Source organism: Contarinia nasturtii, unplaced genomic scaffold (genome assembly GCF_009176525.2).
Source record: "Contarinia nasturtii isolate CC-2019 unplaced genomic scaffold, AAFC_CNas_1.1 Cnas_scaffold_187, whole genome shotgun sequence".
NCBI classification, from domain to species: domain Eukaryota; kingdom Metazoa; phylum Arthropoda; class Insecta; order Diptera; family Cecidomyiidae; genus Contarinia; species Contarinia nasturtii.
Window position 1 is genome coordinate 4,836,255 of NW_022197544.1, and position 13,793 is coordinate 4,850,047.

The following is a 13,793-nucleotide window of genomic DNA, read 5'->3' on the forward strand; positions in this document are numbered from 1 at the left end:
TTTCTGCTTAAGAAAGCAGCCGAATTCGCACAGTAAAACCGAGAAATATGTATAGCGACTGTGTCCAAACGTTGCCACACGGTGATATCAGTAAATAGCGACATTTTGTATGTAAACATGACAACGGTAGTGGTCAGAGAGCGCAGCAAAAATGCCATTTAACTTCGACCCAGTTTAAAAAATTACTTCTCGTCCAATTACTCATTTTGTGCTGTGAATGTCTGCATTTGCTTATTTGCACACATAGATACACATAATCTCTCTCTCTCGCTCTCTCGATCTCTCGTTCTCCACAAACCATTATCACATCGTTGAATACCAAGAAAAAAAAAACGTAACCAACCATCTGTCTCTTAGGTCGAGAGAGATTTTTTAATTATGTTTAGTTCATTCGCATTCATGAATTCGAATTATGGACAATATGATGTTAAGAACCCGTAAAACCAACAAAACCGGCGAATACATAGAGTGTGTTCTTTGTGTTTTGCTTCGATGCGGTAACGAAAATTTCACAAGAGATTCAATTAGTTGGAAAACCGCACATTTTCTCGCCACTCTAAAATTTAACGGGAAAGCAGGAAAGTGCTGCACCATACGACGCAGTTATTCGATCCAAATTTTATTCAATGAGAAGAAAGTTGACTGGGATCGGTCGGTTGGTGTGTGTATGTGTGTGTGTGTTTGTGTGTCAGTTTGGATTTGAATTGTAAGATACGATCTGAATATTTTATCTAAATCAACATTTCAGCACCCATACAGACATAATAATCCGATATTATATTGACACATGGTGAATTAAACTAAATGCCGAATTAAATATCGATATCCATTACGCAATCGTATTTTATATTTGAAACATTACACATTTTTTACACCTTTCGCTAAAAATTGAAAAAAAAAATCGCTGCGTTTCACATACCTTTGTATTCTTGCACGATGCTGATATTTGTGAGTTCATTTTATTTCTACATGACTGTGAATAAAATGAACAAACTCGAAGAGAGAAAGAAAGACATCATGCATCGTGTGGGCCACCAATTGCTCGGACCGATTACATTGGTACGTATTTTTTTCTCTCGATTGAAGTGAACAATTTTCGGCTATAGCTGGCAATGAAATGTATCGATTGTGTAAATTTATCGACATCATCATCATCATCATCACTGATATAGAGAAAAGAAACCGGTCGGAAAAGCGAGTAAAATTATTTCAAGATGAAATCTAATTGATGAATTCATTTATGCGAATTGCTTAATTTGTTCGACCTCGTGCGCGCAAAAAACCACGCTCACACGAAGAGTCATACAAGAGTTTATGGTTTGTTTTTCTTTTCTTTTTGGTGCTCTCCCAGCCACCAATGTAAATACTGTCTAACGTAGTCGATAGAAAGTACTTACTTTTGTAAATATATTTATTCCAATCGATCTTGGATTTCTCCATATTTCTCATCGATAAATTTTGCATGCCACACATTTGGAATCGGTTTGTATCTTTATTTACATACATATTTTATTGCTTTATGTGGCATCGCCCCGTTAAAATACAAAAAACACCACACTATATTTGATGTGCAAACAAAACGGTTAGCAAAAGAGTGTTTGAGTTGGTTAGCCTCCGTTCACCGGTACACCATTCTGACTGACTTTTTTCATATTGATTTATTCTCCGGATCCACCGTAATTTCCCACACGATCAATTTTTTTTGCTGTTGCGTCGATCGAAAATGAATGCATTTTTAATGGTTGAAACGTGCATTGTGCACATCAAAAGCACATACACTACAAGTAAGTGTATTGCTTATCGGTTTCCGATAGCAAAGAAGAAGAAGAAGAAAAAAATAACGAAATGAAAAAATGCTCATCATTTTTTAATCATATCGATTGTAATCGTGAAATAATTACAATAAAACATAGTATTCGGCACAATGGACTATGTTCATTTTTAGTGGTTGGTTTTGTTTTCGTTCGAGGTGAATCGCTCTCATAAGAAGTGGATGTGCATGATCAGTGAACCAGTGGCGAGCCGAGTTTATGAATTTTCGTGCTATTCATTAATGGCTGTTTGCAATGCGAGAGAGTCTTGTTGGCTGCTCATTTTATAAATCCACGAAATATTGCGATTAAACAGAAACAAATGACTGCAATTATTCGATGCTTCATCATAGTCAGATGTGATATGTAGAAAAATGATGTTCACTTGCGCACCCAACAGTTTGATCACCTACGATAATCTTACAAATGCAACACTAAACTCAACAACATTGAAGTTTCAAACAACAACAAAAAAGCGGCATTGCCTCGAAGTATGCCGGCTGGTTGAATTAATTTTTGTGATTCATAATAAACAAAAAAAAAAGATACTTGTACTTGCCCATTGAAATCGTGCCTATTAGAGAGCTCTCAACAACGATTATCGTTCAATCTATTGCTCTTACTCTGGCCACCAAAAACTACAACCACACTCACATTTGTTAGCCACTGTTACCACCATCAGTTAGGCATAAGATCGTGCGTACCACATTTCGACGAGTTTATTGTTGTTGCTATTGCAGCCAATACATGAACGAACTACCGTTAATAATAAATTTACAATATGGTATGAGTGTGCGCATATATCTTATTCAATTTCGTCGCATGTGTCATTCGGTTGCAGTCTGCGTCATCTTTTTTTTCTTTTCTATTTAATCTCTCTTATTTATCCGGCTGACAACTTATTTGAGTTGATCGTACAACCAGTATACGTGTCTTTTCATTGGCGCGAGTTTTTTGTTTGCTTACTTCAAAATCACAATACTGTTCAACACACACTCATTCAGTCAGTCAGTCAGTCAAATCCGAATAACCATACAATAACGACGACGACGACGACGGTAATATGATCGCTTAATTGACAATATCTGAATGCGTCCAACAGATGAAAACGAGATACCATTAACCATATGACAATTATTTTCCATTTTCTCTTCATTTTCTTTCGGTTTTGATGTTTTTTTTTGGCAAAGAAGAAAATTTTTTTTTTTTCATCAAACAAAAGAAAATGTGTTCATTATATTCGGTTTGCGTTGAAATCAAATTGTACACCGTTTTATTTTGTTTCACTCTCGCAATGAGATATTATTTTGCAAATCTTTGCGTTGCGGTGATGACGGACCATTACAATAGACATGCTGGTTGCTTCGTAGGAGTTTAAATGATGCTTTTTTTTTTTGCTTTTTATTCAACTTTTCAAATCAGTAGCAGCCAACAAAAAACATGAAATTTAAATAGAAATAGTCAGTGTGACGACAGGAAAAGAGTTGTCAGTGTCCAATGTAGTATGATAATTATTTTATTATTTGGGCGCTGTGTGCCCTCCCATTGAGAGTGATACGTTAAAAGAAAATGTACGTCACATCGTTTTGCAATTATTCGCTTTTGTTCTGCTCGTTTTAATATTTCGCCCCAAACACTTGACATCAACTACTTGAAAAGTGATTTGCGTACTATTCCAATTGTAATAGAGAGAGAGAGAGAGAGAGAGAGAGAGAGAGAGAGAGAGAGAGAAGGGAACACATGAACACATTGTCACACGAACGATTTGCCAAGAGCAAAGGCACGAAATCAATGTGTGCCATGGTTAAACATCAAAACATTTACCATGTAATTGCGCACCCTGAGAACACACCATTTGGAAATACGTGGATGTAACTTTTATGATTCTTCGTTTGTTATACGAAAATAACGATAAACAAAACCGGTCAGTTGAATTCATTGTGTGGAAGACATATACTGACCATGATTTAAATGCTTCCAAAAATCTCATCAAACTAGATTTATTTCAATCGATCGAATGCATTCAAAAATGTATAAAGATTTAAATTAACTCAAAAACGAAATAAAGAAAAGAAAATATTACTGAAACAAAAAATTTCACATTAAAAAAAACCGGAGTACCTACGGGTTTAACATATCAAAACTCAACTTTCCAATGAAATGGCAATTTTTGTTCTTTAAATTTTTGTTTCTCTTTTGTTTAATTCGACATTTACGCAATCATTGTGCGATTTGCTCCCAAAAATGGATTTGAGATGCTTAAAAATTATATAAAAATATATGCGCGTGCTTTATGCGTTTAATGGATTTCAATTTTTCCTAAAAAAAAAACGTTTCCGCGCGTAATTTGCAACGCAAGCAAGGAGGGCGATAAGATGATGCCATTTAAAGTTCATCATAATGTCGTATGGTGTGTGTGTGTGCAGTTTCAATTAAGATCCACTCAACATAGCCAAATCAAAAGTGAATGTTGTAATTTTATTTCGGCAATTTTCCAAGCATTAAACGTCAAATTGGCGGATATTTTTTACTAATTTCAAATTAAATACTTTTCACTTTTCTGTCACATTTTATTGGGCTGGAAAGACTTTTAATAATACAAAATAAATTGAAATGTGTTAATGCACATAGAATGCGAACAATAGATTTGAGCATGTGTTCTGTATTTAATTTTTAAAATAGTATGCAATGTTAAAGCCTAAGGCAAAACAAATGCATTGTTGTCAATTGGCGAAGTGGATTTGGACGCGTGCATCACTCCCATAAGATAGACTCCTCATAAAATGCAATGACTTTTTGTGGGTACAAACGTTTTATGATGTCCACTGACACCCAATCATGATCGTCGTGCTCTTCGTACTGAACCAAAAACATCACATCACTGTTTTCTCGTTTCATATTCAGAATACGTTTGACGGTGCCATTATACAATTGTTCACCGTACTCGGAGTCGCTTTGATCTGAATCCAATTGCTGTGCCAATGAAAATGATCCAAATCAATGATTTACATGTTTTTTTTACAGAAATTAAATTTTACTCACCAATTTAGCCCGTTTGGGCCCTGGTTTGGAAGTTGACTTTTGCTCCCATTTAAACTTTCTAATTAATTTGTTCAATGAACCACCTCTGTTCGACATCCATGATTTCGTGCCATCCGACAATTTTACAAGGTATTCAACCTGATAACATAATACAAAGGGCGAAACACATATGAATGAAGCGATTTTCTGACATTCACATTTCCAAGAAATAATCTCTCTGATTTCTGGTTTTAGAAGAGATTGTTAATAATTTAACGAAATTGATGGGTGTGTGTAAGGAACAATTTGTTATTAGTTTTTCACAATTATTCAAAATCGAATTTGCTTTGAACGCATTAAAATAAATCAACAAGTATTGAACTTACTTGACGGTGTCCATAATTGCGCTTACCTAGAGTTGATCAGAAGAATGGAGAAAAATGGAAATTAATCAATGAGTAATGGAAAAGAATGGAAAATGAAGTGCGCTTACTTTCAATCTTCACTGGCACCGCTAGCGATGATGTGTCATTTGGACATGACTTATTATATTCCTCAATGAGTTTGGGGCATGCCAAATTTTCGGTTGGTTCCCATGTGTTTTCGTTTTCAGGATAGTCTTTCCATTTGATAAAATACTCAACCTGAAAATAACAAAAAATCGAAACAAAACATGACAATATGGTGAGAATTTTAGTTTTTTCACTTTTTTGCGTTAAAATAAATGATCAACCATACTTACAACGCCCATATTAATTCGTTTTCCGTCAATTCGTTCCACCTCGTACTCTACAGGATCAAAATTTATTGACATTTCTTCGGTGTCCATTTTCACACCAAAAATCTTAAATATTTAGTATTATAAAGACGAATATACAATTAAAATAAAAGATTTTATTTTGCGATGATATCGTTCTGTTCTATTGATTATGCACGTATTTAACTGCGTTCCAGAACCAGAAAGAACAAACATGTGCTCACGTTTGTAGTGCAAATGAAAGTTGAATATGTCAATGACAGATGAAAAAAGTCTAGCTATGCTAAATTGAGACGAGAATGTGTTGAATTTTCGGCATCATGCGTCCTTTTCTAATCACTGACCGTTTGGCTGATTGATTCTTAGTTTGATCACTGTATACAGTTGCTTTGTTTATATGAGACCATAAATACAACAACAACAGCCCAATGTCAACACATTTCTCCATGCTAACACGGCGTTTTTTTCTTTCTTTCTCTTTTTCTCTTTGTATTTGTGTAATGAAATGCTGTGTATTGAGTAAGAACATGAACCGCCAAATTTATACACGACATTTCTACTTCTGCTTACGGAAGATTTTAAATTAAAAATATTTCGATTCATTTCTGAAACTGTGTAGCGATTCTACGATACAAACTCGAACGTAACTCAAGAACAAAATACATATTGATATAAGACAATTGTTTGTATAAATAATCTTTTTTTTTTTGCAATTAACATCGTTTGACATTTATTCGTCCGCGTTACTCGACGACCACTCTTAAATTTGCATTCACTCTTCAAATTAACAAAAATATGCTGGCATTTCAACGGTTTTTTGTAAATCTTCATTGGTCCAGCTTCCGTTCCTAATGAATGTGACCTCAATATTTGATACACTCTCAAAACAAATAAAATACCAATACACAAACTACAGTGAGACGAATTTTGCGCACATAGTTTCAGCTCACAGGATTTCCGCTTAGTTGACACTGTCAACATGACAGCAACATTGACTATATGACCACCAACATCGATTACAATGATGACAATTTCTCTGTACATTTCTAAGCATTACCTTTCTGCATTCACCGCTCGCCCTTCATTTCTAATGCTATGTAATACATAACATTTATTAAGAAACTCCAATGAAAGTGTATTCAAATGATCCTACTGTGTACAGTGAAACGCAACTGGCGATTTTGGTTTGGTTGATATAGGTTCAAAGCAATTTTATTTTGATAAATGTTTTCGTTATGTTTAGTTTTTCCACGATCAGTACATTACGAAGAAATATCTTCTTTGGAATTGAATATTTCAATTTAAAATTTTTCAAAGCGTAGAAAATCTCTTAAAGTATGAAAAACAGCATTTAAAACAAAGAGATGTCTAGGTGAAAATACAAAGAAGTGTGCGAATTTTTAATTGATCACAACAAGTTTTCGTTGAGTGGTTTTCGTTGATTTCTCTTCAAATTTCATGGTGTACTTTTTCTTTCGCAGTTCGACGCGTGTCTCATAATAATCGATAAGTTGAATTGGATGTGTTCGTTTGATCTCATCGATTGGAATCCATTGTGGTTTGATGATTCCCTTGTATTTTACCAAGCACTTGACTTCTTTTCGTTTATCCCATCGCACCAAATCGAGTATTCGTTCCACATCTGCTGCTGGTTGAACAATAGCAGTATTCGTCACCTTTGTGTTACTTTTACTCTGGGCAACGGACTCTTTTTCATTGCATTTGCTTTCTGTGCCACTTTTTCCAGTTTTTTCAGGTGCAACACGTTCCGTTTTCAGGGATTCATCAATGCTTGTCTTCAATTTTCGTGCGATTGTTAGCGATAGATAAGAGAAATGGAAATATAAGTGTTAATTAAGTGCTCAATATCGATGGCAATGTGCTTCACAAGCCATAAATTAATAATAATTTGTTTTTGTCGGCAATATTTGTCTGATATAAATCTTTTTCGTTCAAATCAACCTTATTATTAAGTTTTACCTTTCGTGTTTTTGTTGGTTTAAAATGTGATAATACTGAACTCTCAAAATGTTTGATCCCTTCTTTGTACAACATATCGCTTGCTGTAATCCAGGTATTTTCTGTCTCTGGCATTCCAACCCATTTCACCAAATACTCCTCCTATAGTTTGAACAAAACAAGCAAATATACCGGATTTAAATGTAAACATTGATTGAAATATACCGCAACAGCATGTGGTCGAGAACATTCAATGAATAAAATATCAAAAATAGGAAACACTCACTTTGTTACCGTTTACAGTTCGTTTAGCAACAATTTTTTCAAATTCCTGTACATGTGGAACCTTTTCAGAGCTCGCGTCTGATTTCTGCAAATCTTTTTCAAATTTTTGAATTAATCGCTTACAATTCAGATTTTCGATTGGCTCCCATGTATTTTCCGAGTCTGGATAACCTTTGTATTTGATCAAGTAATGCGGCTGCAAAAATAAACAAAACAATTGACAACAATTTTGTCGAACAGTTAAAAAAAATAAATAAATGCGGTTGACTTTTAGACGGGCGATACAGTATTATACACGCATTTCTCTAAGTCAAACGCGTAATTTTGGCGCGCAATTTTATCTCATACCTTTCCCGAAATGAAGCGTTTATCAAGAATTTTTTCCACTTCAAAAATGATTTCATTGTCGACTGGTTCGGATTTGACTTGTACTTTTTTGTTGATAGATGATCGTCGACCCATTTTAACTTACAATTATTTTATTTAGTTTTTGTTTTCTTTGAATTTTTTTTTCTTCACTTTTCTTTATGGTTTTTTTTTTACCGTTGCTTAAAATTAATTTCTTTGTTTTTTGATTAGAGGCACACTCAAATCGATTCTCCTTAAAAACTAAATGACAAACAATTATTGATTCTAATTCACAATATATAAACTAAATAGAAAAAAAAAATACGAGTATATCTCGTAAAAGTGTATATGAACGATAACAAATGTTATAAAATATGGTGCACATAAATGGTAACGACACAAACGAGAGACGCCAAACGAATGAAATCACTTGTAATCGTCAGCAATTTTGAGTTCTCCGTTGTTATTGCTGCTTTTTTTTCCCTATGCAGTTGTTTCGCCTTCAACGGCTGACAATTTTCAGTTATTCGAACGAGCTCACAATGTTAGAGAGCTCAACGTGCGCGCCTCATTCACTTCAAACACTTGCACTTTCAATGTATCTGTTTATTCTGCTTATGTTTTTGGTTGTTTCGTCTATATGTCTTTTCTGTTCTTTTATGTTCTTCTCTGCTCTTTTATCGTTTCCCTTTTGGTTTTCGTTTTTGTTCTGTGTTTGTGATACCCGGCGCAAATAATCTATTACGGCATCGATATGCAGGCACGCAAAACTTGTGAAGCACGACATCACAAAGGCGCGCTTTTCTCTGTGTGCGTGTATTCTGTGAGTGTATATGGATCGACGCGAGAGATACGTTAGTATGTCAAACAAAAAGTAAACTGAAAAAGAATGCCTAAATGAAATGTCCTGGAAAATTGAAAGATTATATGTTGGCTGACAAAAAAAAGAAAGAAATCAAATAAAACTAGAAAAACCAACTGTTTTTTATGATTTTTTTATGGATTTTATTTTATAATCGTCGGGAAAAAGAAATTCAAACAAAAAATATATAAGAAACCCTACTGAGCTTGATGCCTTTTTGATATTCACCGAATATGTTTAATGGCTTTTTCTACTACTAATTCATTATTATTCACTTGAGAAAGTACCGTAAATACAGTAAAATAGTTATCATTAGTTAAATCAAATCATTACATTTCTGAAAACTGTTAAATAAAAATAGTAATACTGTCAAATTTGTGATATTGTCATGTGGTGAATCATTGTGGTTTTGGTCGACTTTAAATCGATGTTGTGTAACATTTCAGTTGTCTGCCGTTTTGAACGAAGTGATGCGTTCAAAAAATGCAATGACACTTTTTGCATGATTGGCGATCATTGTGTCACGGCTTATCCATTCTTCTTGTTGCTCGTCATCTTGGTCGCTGCTTTTCCATTTGACCAAGTATTCATGTTTGTTGTTGCGTTTGCGTAAATTTTCAACCCGATCAACTTCTTGGTTTTGTAATGGTGTCTTCGATTTGTTTCGCGTTGTTGTGGTAGTTTTAGTTACCGTTTTTGTTCCAACAGACCGTTTACGTGTTGCCTCATCTGATTCCATTGCAGTGGAATTTATTTTTTCTGGTGGAGAATCCTGAAACATGACAACCTAAACAAATCGATGAACAAAAACACATCAATTTCAAAGCACATTTTCGAAAATCACTAGTATTTGCACACACCTCTGACGCGTTTACTGTTTTTTTCAACGAAAATAAATCGTTCACAGATTCCCATGAGTTTTCTGCATCCGGAGAATCTTTCCATTTAATAAAATATTCCAAGCTATTTCCACTGCTCCGTGACTTGATTATCTTTTCAATCGCATGGCTCTTGGTACTAACTGTTTTCTTTGCTTGCCCTTTAGCCATTTTTGCCGCCCTTTTTATCACTTTTTTACCAAATTTCCACAATTTTTGTGAAATATCGTCTGATCACAGTGAATTAGTTGATTCCTATCTGATTATATTTTCTAATTTTTATACTTTTTCCGACAATCTGAATGGAGTGCTAATTTTTCCGTTCTCGGCGAACTCTGGCTTAAGCATCAACTTTCAGAATAAGTCGTTGAATTTGAAAATTGGATTATGTTCGGTACGTCACACAGAACATCAAATGCAATACATATAAACGGGTTCGTCTCATAAACTGTGAATCGCTATGAGAAAAAACACTTGTCTTTGTGCGAACCGAATATCAGTTATACAGTCGAAAGTTATGAAATCAGTGCAATGGTTTATTTCTGTCTCTCTTGAACATTCATTGCGAGCATAAATCGGTTGCGCTTCTGTTTGATTATTCTCTTTCTCTGTGTATTTGTAATACTTGTATTACTTGTACGCTGTCTGTGCTATATCTCTAAGCGATAGTTTACACGGTTGTTACTGTAATTTGACATTTTCGGTGGTGTCGTTTGATTGCACGTCATCAAATGTCGATGTTTCGAAGTGATGATGGTAATTATTCATCTCGAGACAATAATTTCTATTTAATAATAATATGCTAATAATTTAGCATATTTTCAAAAATTTGTTGCCTGAAACGATACAGTCGGATTGAAATACAAAATATAACAATGAACTGTGCCAAATAAATGATTGGCAGTTGTCATTTTGGTATATTTTTGATTTGGTTTCAGTATTGAATGCCATCGACATCGATTTGCATAATAATTTCGACAATAATGAGAATCTAATAAAGAGCAGTATACGGAACAAAGAAGATAGAAAACCGTAAAAATTGTTTAATTTGATTTAATTGAGGCGAGCCGCGAGAGTGAAAATTACGGTGTGTTGCGCGAAATATGAGGTGTATGCAATCATATTCAATGTGATAATGACTTGATAGAGTTGTCGAATGGATAATGTTGCTGCTGAGCAAGTGTATTGCGCATTATGGCTTTCCATTTCTTCATCGAGCTGTATCGCAGCCGACATGTATGTGTGTAAGTGTATGGCGTGGAAATTGTTTTTTTATTACAGAAATACTCGAAAAAAAAAATTATCGACAAATTGTTTGATGATTAATTTACTGAGCTCGTGATATGTGCAGTTTTTTTTTTACTTTCTTTCTTAAGCAGTTTTGCACAGTGAAGCGCAAATGAAAATCGCCATACAGCAAGGTGTGTAAAAAAAGAAGTGCGATGATTTGAGATGCAAAACTGCATGGCAGCAGGCAATTGGCTTCGAGGCCAAGATCATTATCTTGGTTTATGTGTTGTTTGGACACATTAAGCTCAAGTTTGATTCGACCACATCATCACACTCTAGCCGCTATCAAATTGCCGCTATTTTATCTATGACTATATTTGAATGAATCAGTCCAAGTTCATTTCTTATGATAATTTATTAATGGAAACTAAGCGTGAACGTACACGAGATATATACATTTAATGGGCTCAATGAAAAGAGACACACACACATATCAGTTAGCGCACGAATCATATTCCATTTTTATTTTTTTATTTTTTGATTGTCGTTCAATCTCTTGCATTTACATTTGAATGCGCCGAACGAAGACGATGTTGAGAGTGTGCCATAAATTGTGGTTTGAAAAGATGAGTGAAAAAGTGAAATTTGTGTCGCTTTGTAAACAAATGTGATATTTTCTGCACAGTGACAGACACATACACAATTTTCATAGTGACAGATTAATGAAGATGAATCAAACAAATGTTCGTTTTTAACATGAACATGTCGTGGTTCCGTGAAAATATTTTTTTTTTGTTTTGGCCTATTTTTAGTCTTCATGAATCACAATGTTAGTTTGCAATTAAATCAATCGATTTTGATTCAAACGATATTTGATTGATTAATTCATGACTCATCATATGGGGTGTAATAGATTTTGCGGTGAATGGAAATTTCAATCAAAACTAAATTGCATAGAACACAAGAGCAAAAGATCAAATAGTCCATTCAATCATTCACCTGTCGAAAATAAAAACGAAAGTCAACAAATGCGGCGAGCCGAGCACTCACATATACACTAACATGCAAACATAATTAAATCCTATAATGCCCGATTTCACTTATTTTTGTTTATTTTTTTGGTTTTTTGGCCATTGCAAATGTGTCAATTACATGATAATGGTAATTTTGTTGAACGACCCATTGACAAATGATTAAAACTATAAAATGAAAATGTGCAATAAAAATGTGTGTTTCGCGTCGCAACCATATATGCATTGAACAGGTATGCTTGTACGGCACGACATTGCTCTTTGACCCACTCACTATTTTGTTTTGAATGTATACTTCATATCAGTTGAGGCAGTCTGGCAGGCAATGAGATACATGGTATTAAATTCATGAAAACCGCAAAGACAATGACTCTTTATTTATGTTATGTTTTGTTATGAATTTCAATATATGAAATACATCACCATAAAATGACGATGATTTTTTATACAAGCCAAAACAAAAAGTGATTGATAAAAGGAAGGAAAAAGTGCCATAGATAAAAAACATATGAATTTTCATGTTGAATACAATCAATTTACATTTTATGTTTTTACGAATTCCGTAAGATAACAAGTGTCGATGACAAATGCTTAGGCTGTTCGAAGAATTGTACACTTCCAATGTGTTTTATGCAATTTATTACGGTTAATTGGTTATTCACAGCGAAAGTTTGTTGTTTCTCTCTGCTCCATCTTTGTGTAAAGCGAAGAAGAAGAAAAATTCCACATGAAAATCATCAAATGCAACGATTTTCGGTCTTCCATTTCGTTAGATAATGTAATTGGCATGGCGAAGATGAATTAACATCAAAACCATGCATTAGCATGAACATTAAAAAAACAAACAAATCGTTGTAATAAATTCTAAAATTTTGTTGCTGTTGTTAATGTTTTACAGATATATAGACAAGAGGCAAGAAAACGCACGTTCCACATATCGCAATTGAACGAACGAGAGTGAGAGACGTACCGTAGCCGGAGAAATATATTGCCGATTTTCGTTTGGCGAAAACGAAACACGATAAACATTTAACATACCCGGATCACAATGAAACAGTTGCTGCGACTTTTAACAGCTTTAATGCTGTTCTTTGGATTATGCCACATAGTTTGTGTAAGTACTTTCCATGTTCTCAATTTTAACGAAACGATCTTATTTGGTGCCAGAAAAACTTTTGCGGAAAAACATAAAATCAAATGGTTAAGTTGCTCGGTTATTTTTTTCTTGAGTCAATTAAGTGAGTGAATTTTGTTTGGTTTGACTTTGGCACGCAATGCATGTTTACAAATTGCAAGCATTTTTACTTCTATCGCTGTTACATGAATTGATTCGAATTGAACATTTTTCGCGACATTTCCAGACGAGATAATTGTTGGCTTTGTAATGTAATTATTAAATCTAAGTTAAGATGAACTCTATAGCAACCACCAGCAACAACAGCAACGACAATGAGTAAAACTAGCCGAGCATGATAGTAAGCATGAAAGTGAAATCGAGATTTCAGAGAAAAAAGTAAGAGTCAGCCAAGTAAATTGTCGCCGCAGACCAGTCGTTTTAATCTATGTGTGTGTGTGTGTGTGTGTGTGTGTGTGTGTGTGTGTGTGTGTGTG

General features: G+C 34.4%; 4 protein-coding genes across 6 annotated transcripts in view; 1 reads left to right on the forward strand and 3 right to left on the reverse strand.

The window, feature by feature from the left end:
- The window catches only part of LOC116336839 (serine-rich adhesin for platelets-like), a 42,074-nt gene that overhangs the window by 7,456 nt on the left and 20,825 nt on the right, over positions 1 to 13,793 (forward strand). For 2 of the 3 annotated variants that reach the window (XM_031760990.1, XM_031760992.1), the window contains exon 2: positions 13,081 to 13,296. In XM_031760990.1, coding sequence (XP_031616850.1) covers positions 13,231 to 13,296 — 66 coding nt within the window. In that variant the 5' untranslated portion in view covers positions 13,081 to 13,230. Of the gene's footprint in view, positions 1 to 10,788; positions 11,166 to 13,080; positions 13,297 to 13,793 lie in introns of those variants that run through there. The other variant, XM_031760991.1, reaches the window with a different exon arrangement.
- On the reverse strand, positions 4,378 to 5,839 carry LOC116336841 (heterochromatin protein 1-like). The gene is made up of 5 exons (XM_031760994.1): positions 5,575 to 5,839; positions 5,326 to 5,476; positions 5,219 to 5,244; positions 4,854 to 4,991; positions 4,378 to 4,784 (listed from the first exon to the last, which is right to left on the reverse strand). The coding sequence occupies exons 1-5, from the start codon at positions 5,659 to 5,661 to the stop codon at positions 4,566 to 4,568; spliced, it is 621 nt and encodes a 206-aa protein (XP_031616854.1). The 5' UTR covers positions 5,662 to 5,839; the 3' UTR covers positions 4,378 to 4,565.
- LOC116336840 (heterochromatin protein 1-like) lies at positions 6,769 to 8,794 on the reverse strand. The gene is made up of 4 exons (XM_031760993.1): positions 8,182 to 8,794; positions 7,835 to 8,029; positions 7,570 to 7,710; positions 6,769 to 7,385 (listed from the first exon to the last, which is right to left on the reverse strand). The coding sequence occupies exons 1-4, from the start codon at positions 8,293 to 8,295 to the stop codon at positions 6,990 to 6,992; spliced, it is 846 nt and encodes a 281-aa protein (XP_031616853.1). The 5' UTR covers positions 8,296 to 8,794; the 3' UTR covers positions 6,769 to 6,989.
- On the reverse strand, positions 9,161 to 10,312 carry LOC116336842 (heterochromatin protein 1-like). Its single transcript, XM_031760995.1, has 2 exons — positions 9,904 to 10,312; positions 9,161 to 9,830 (listed from the first exon to the last, which is right to left on the reverse strand). The coding sequence occupies exons 1-2, from the start codon at positions 10,090 to 10,092 to the stop codon at positions 9,486 to 9,488; spliced, it is 534 nt and encodes a 177-aa protein (XP_031616855.1). The 5' UTR covers positions 10,093 to 10,312; the 3' UTR covers positions 9,161 to 9,485.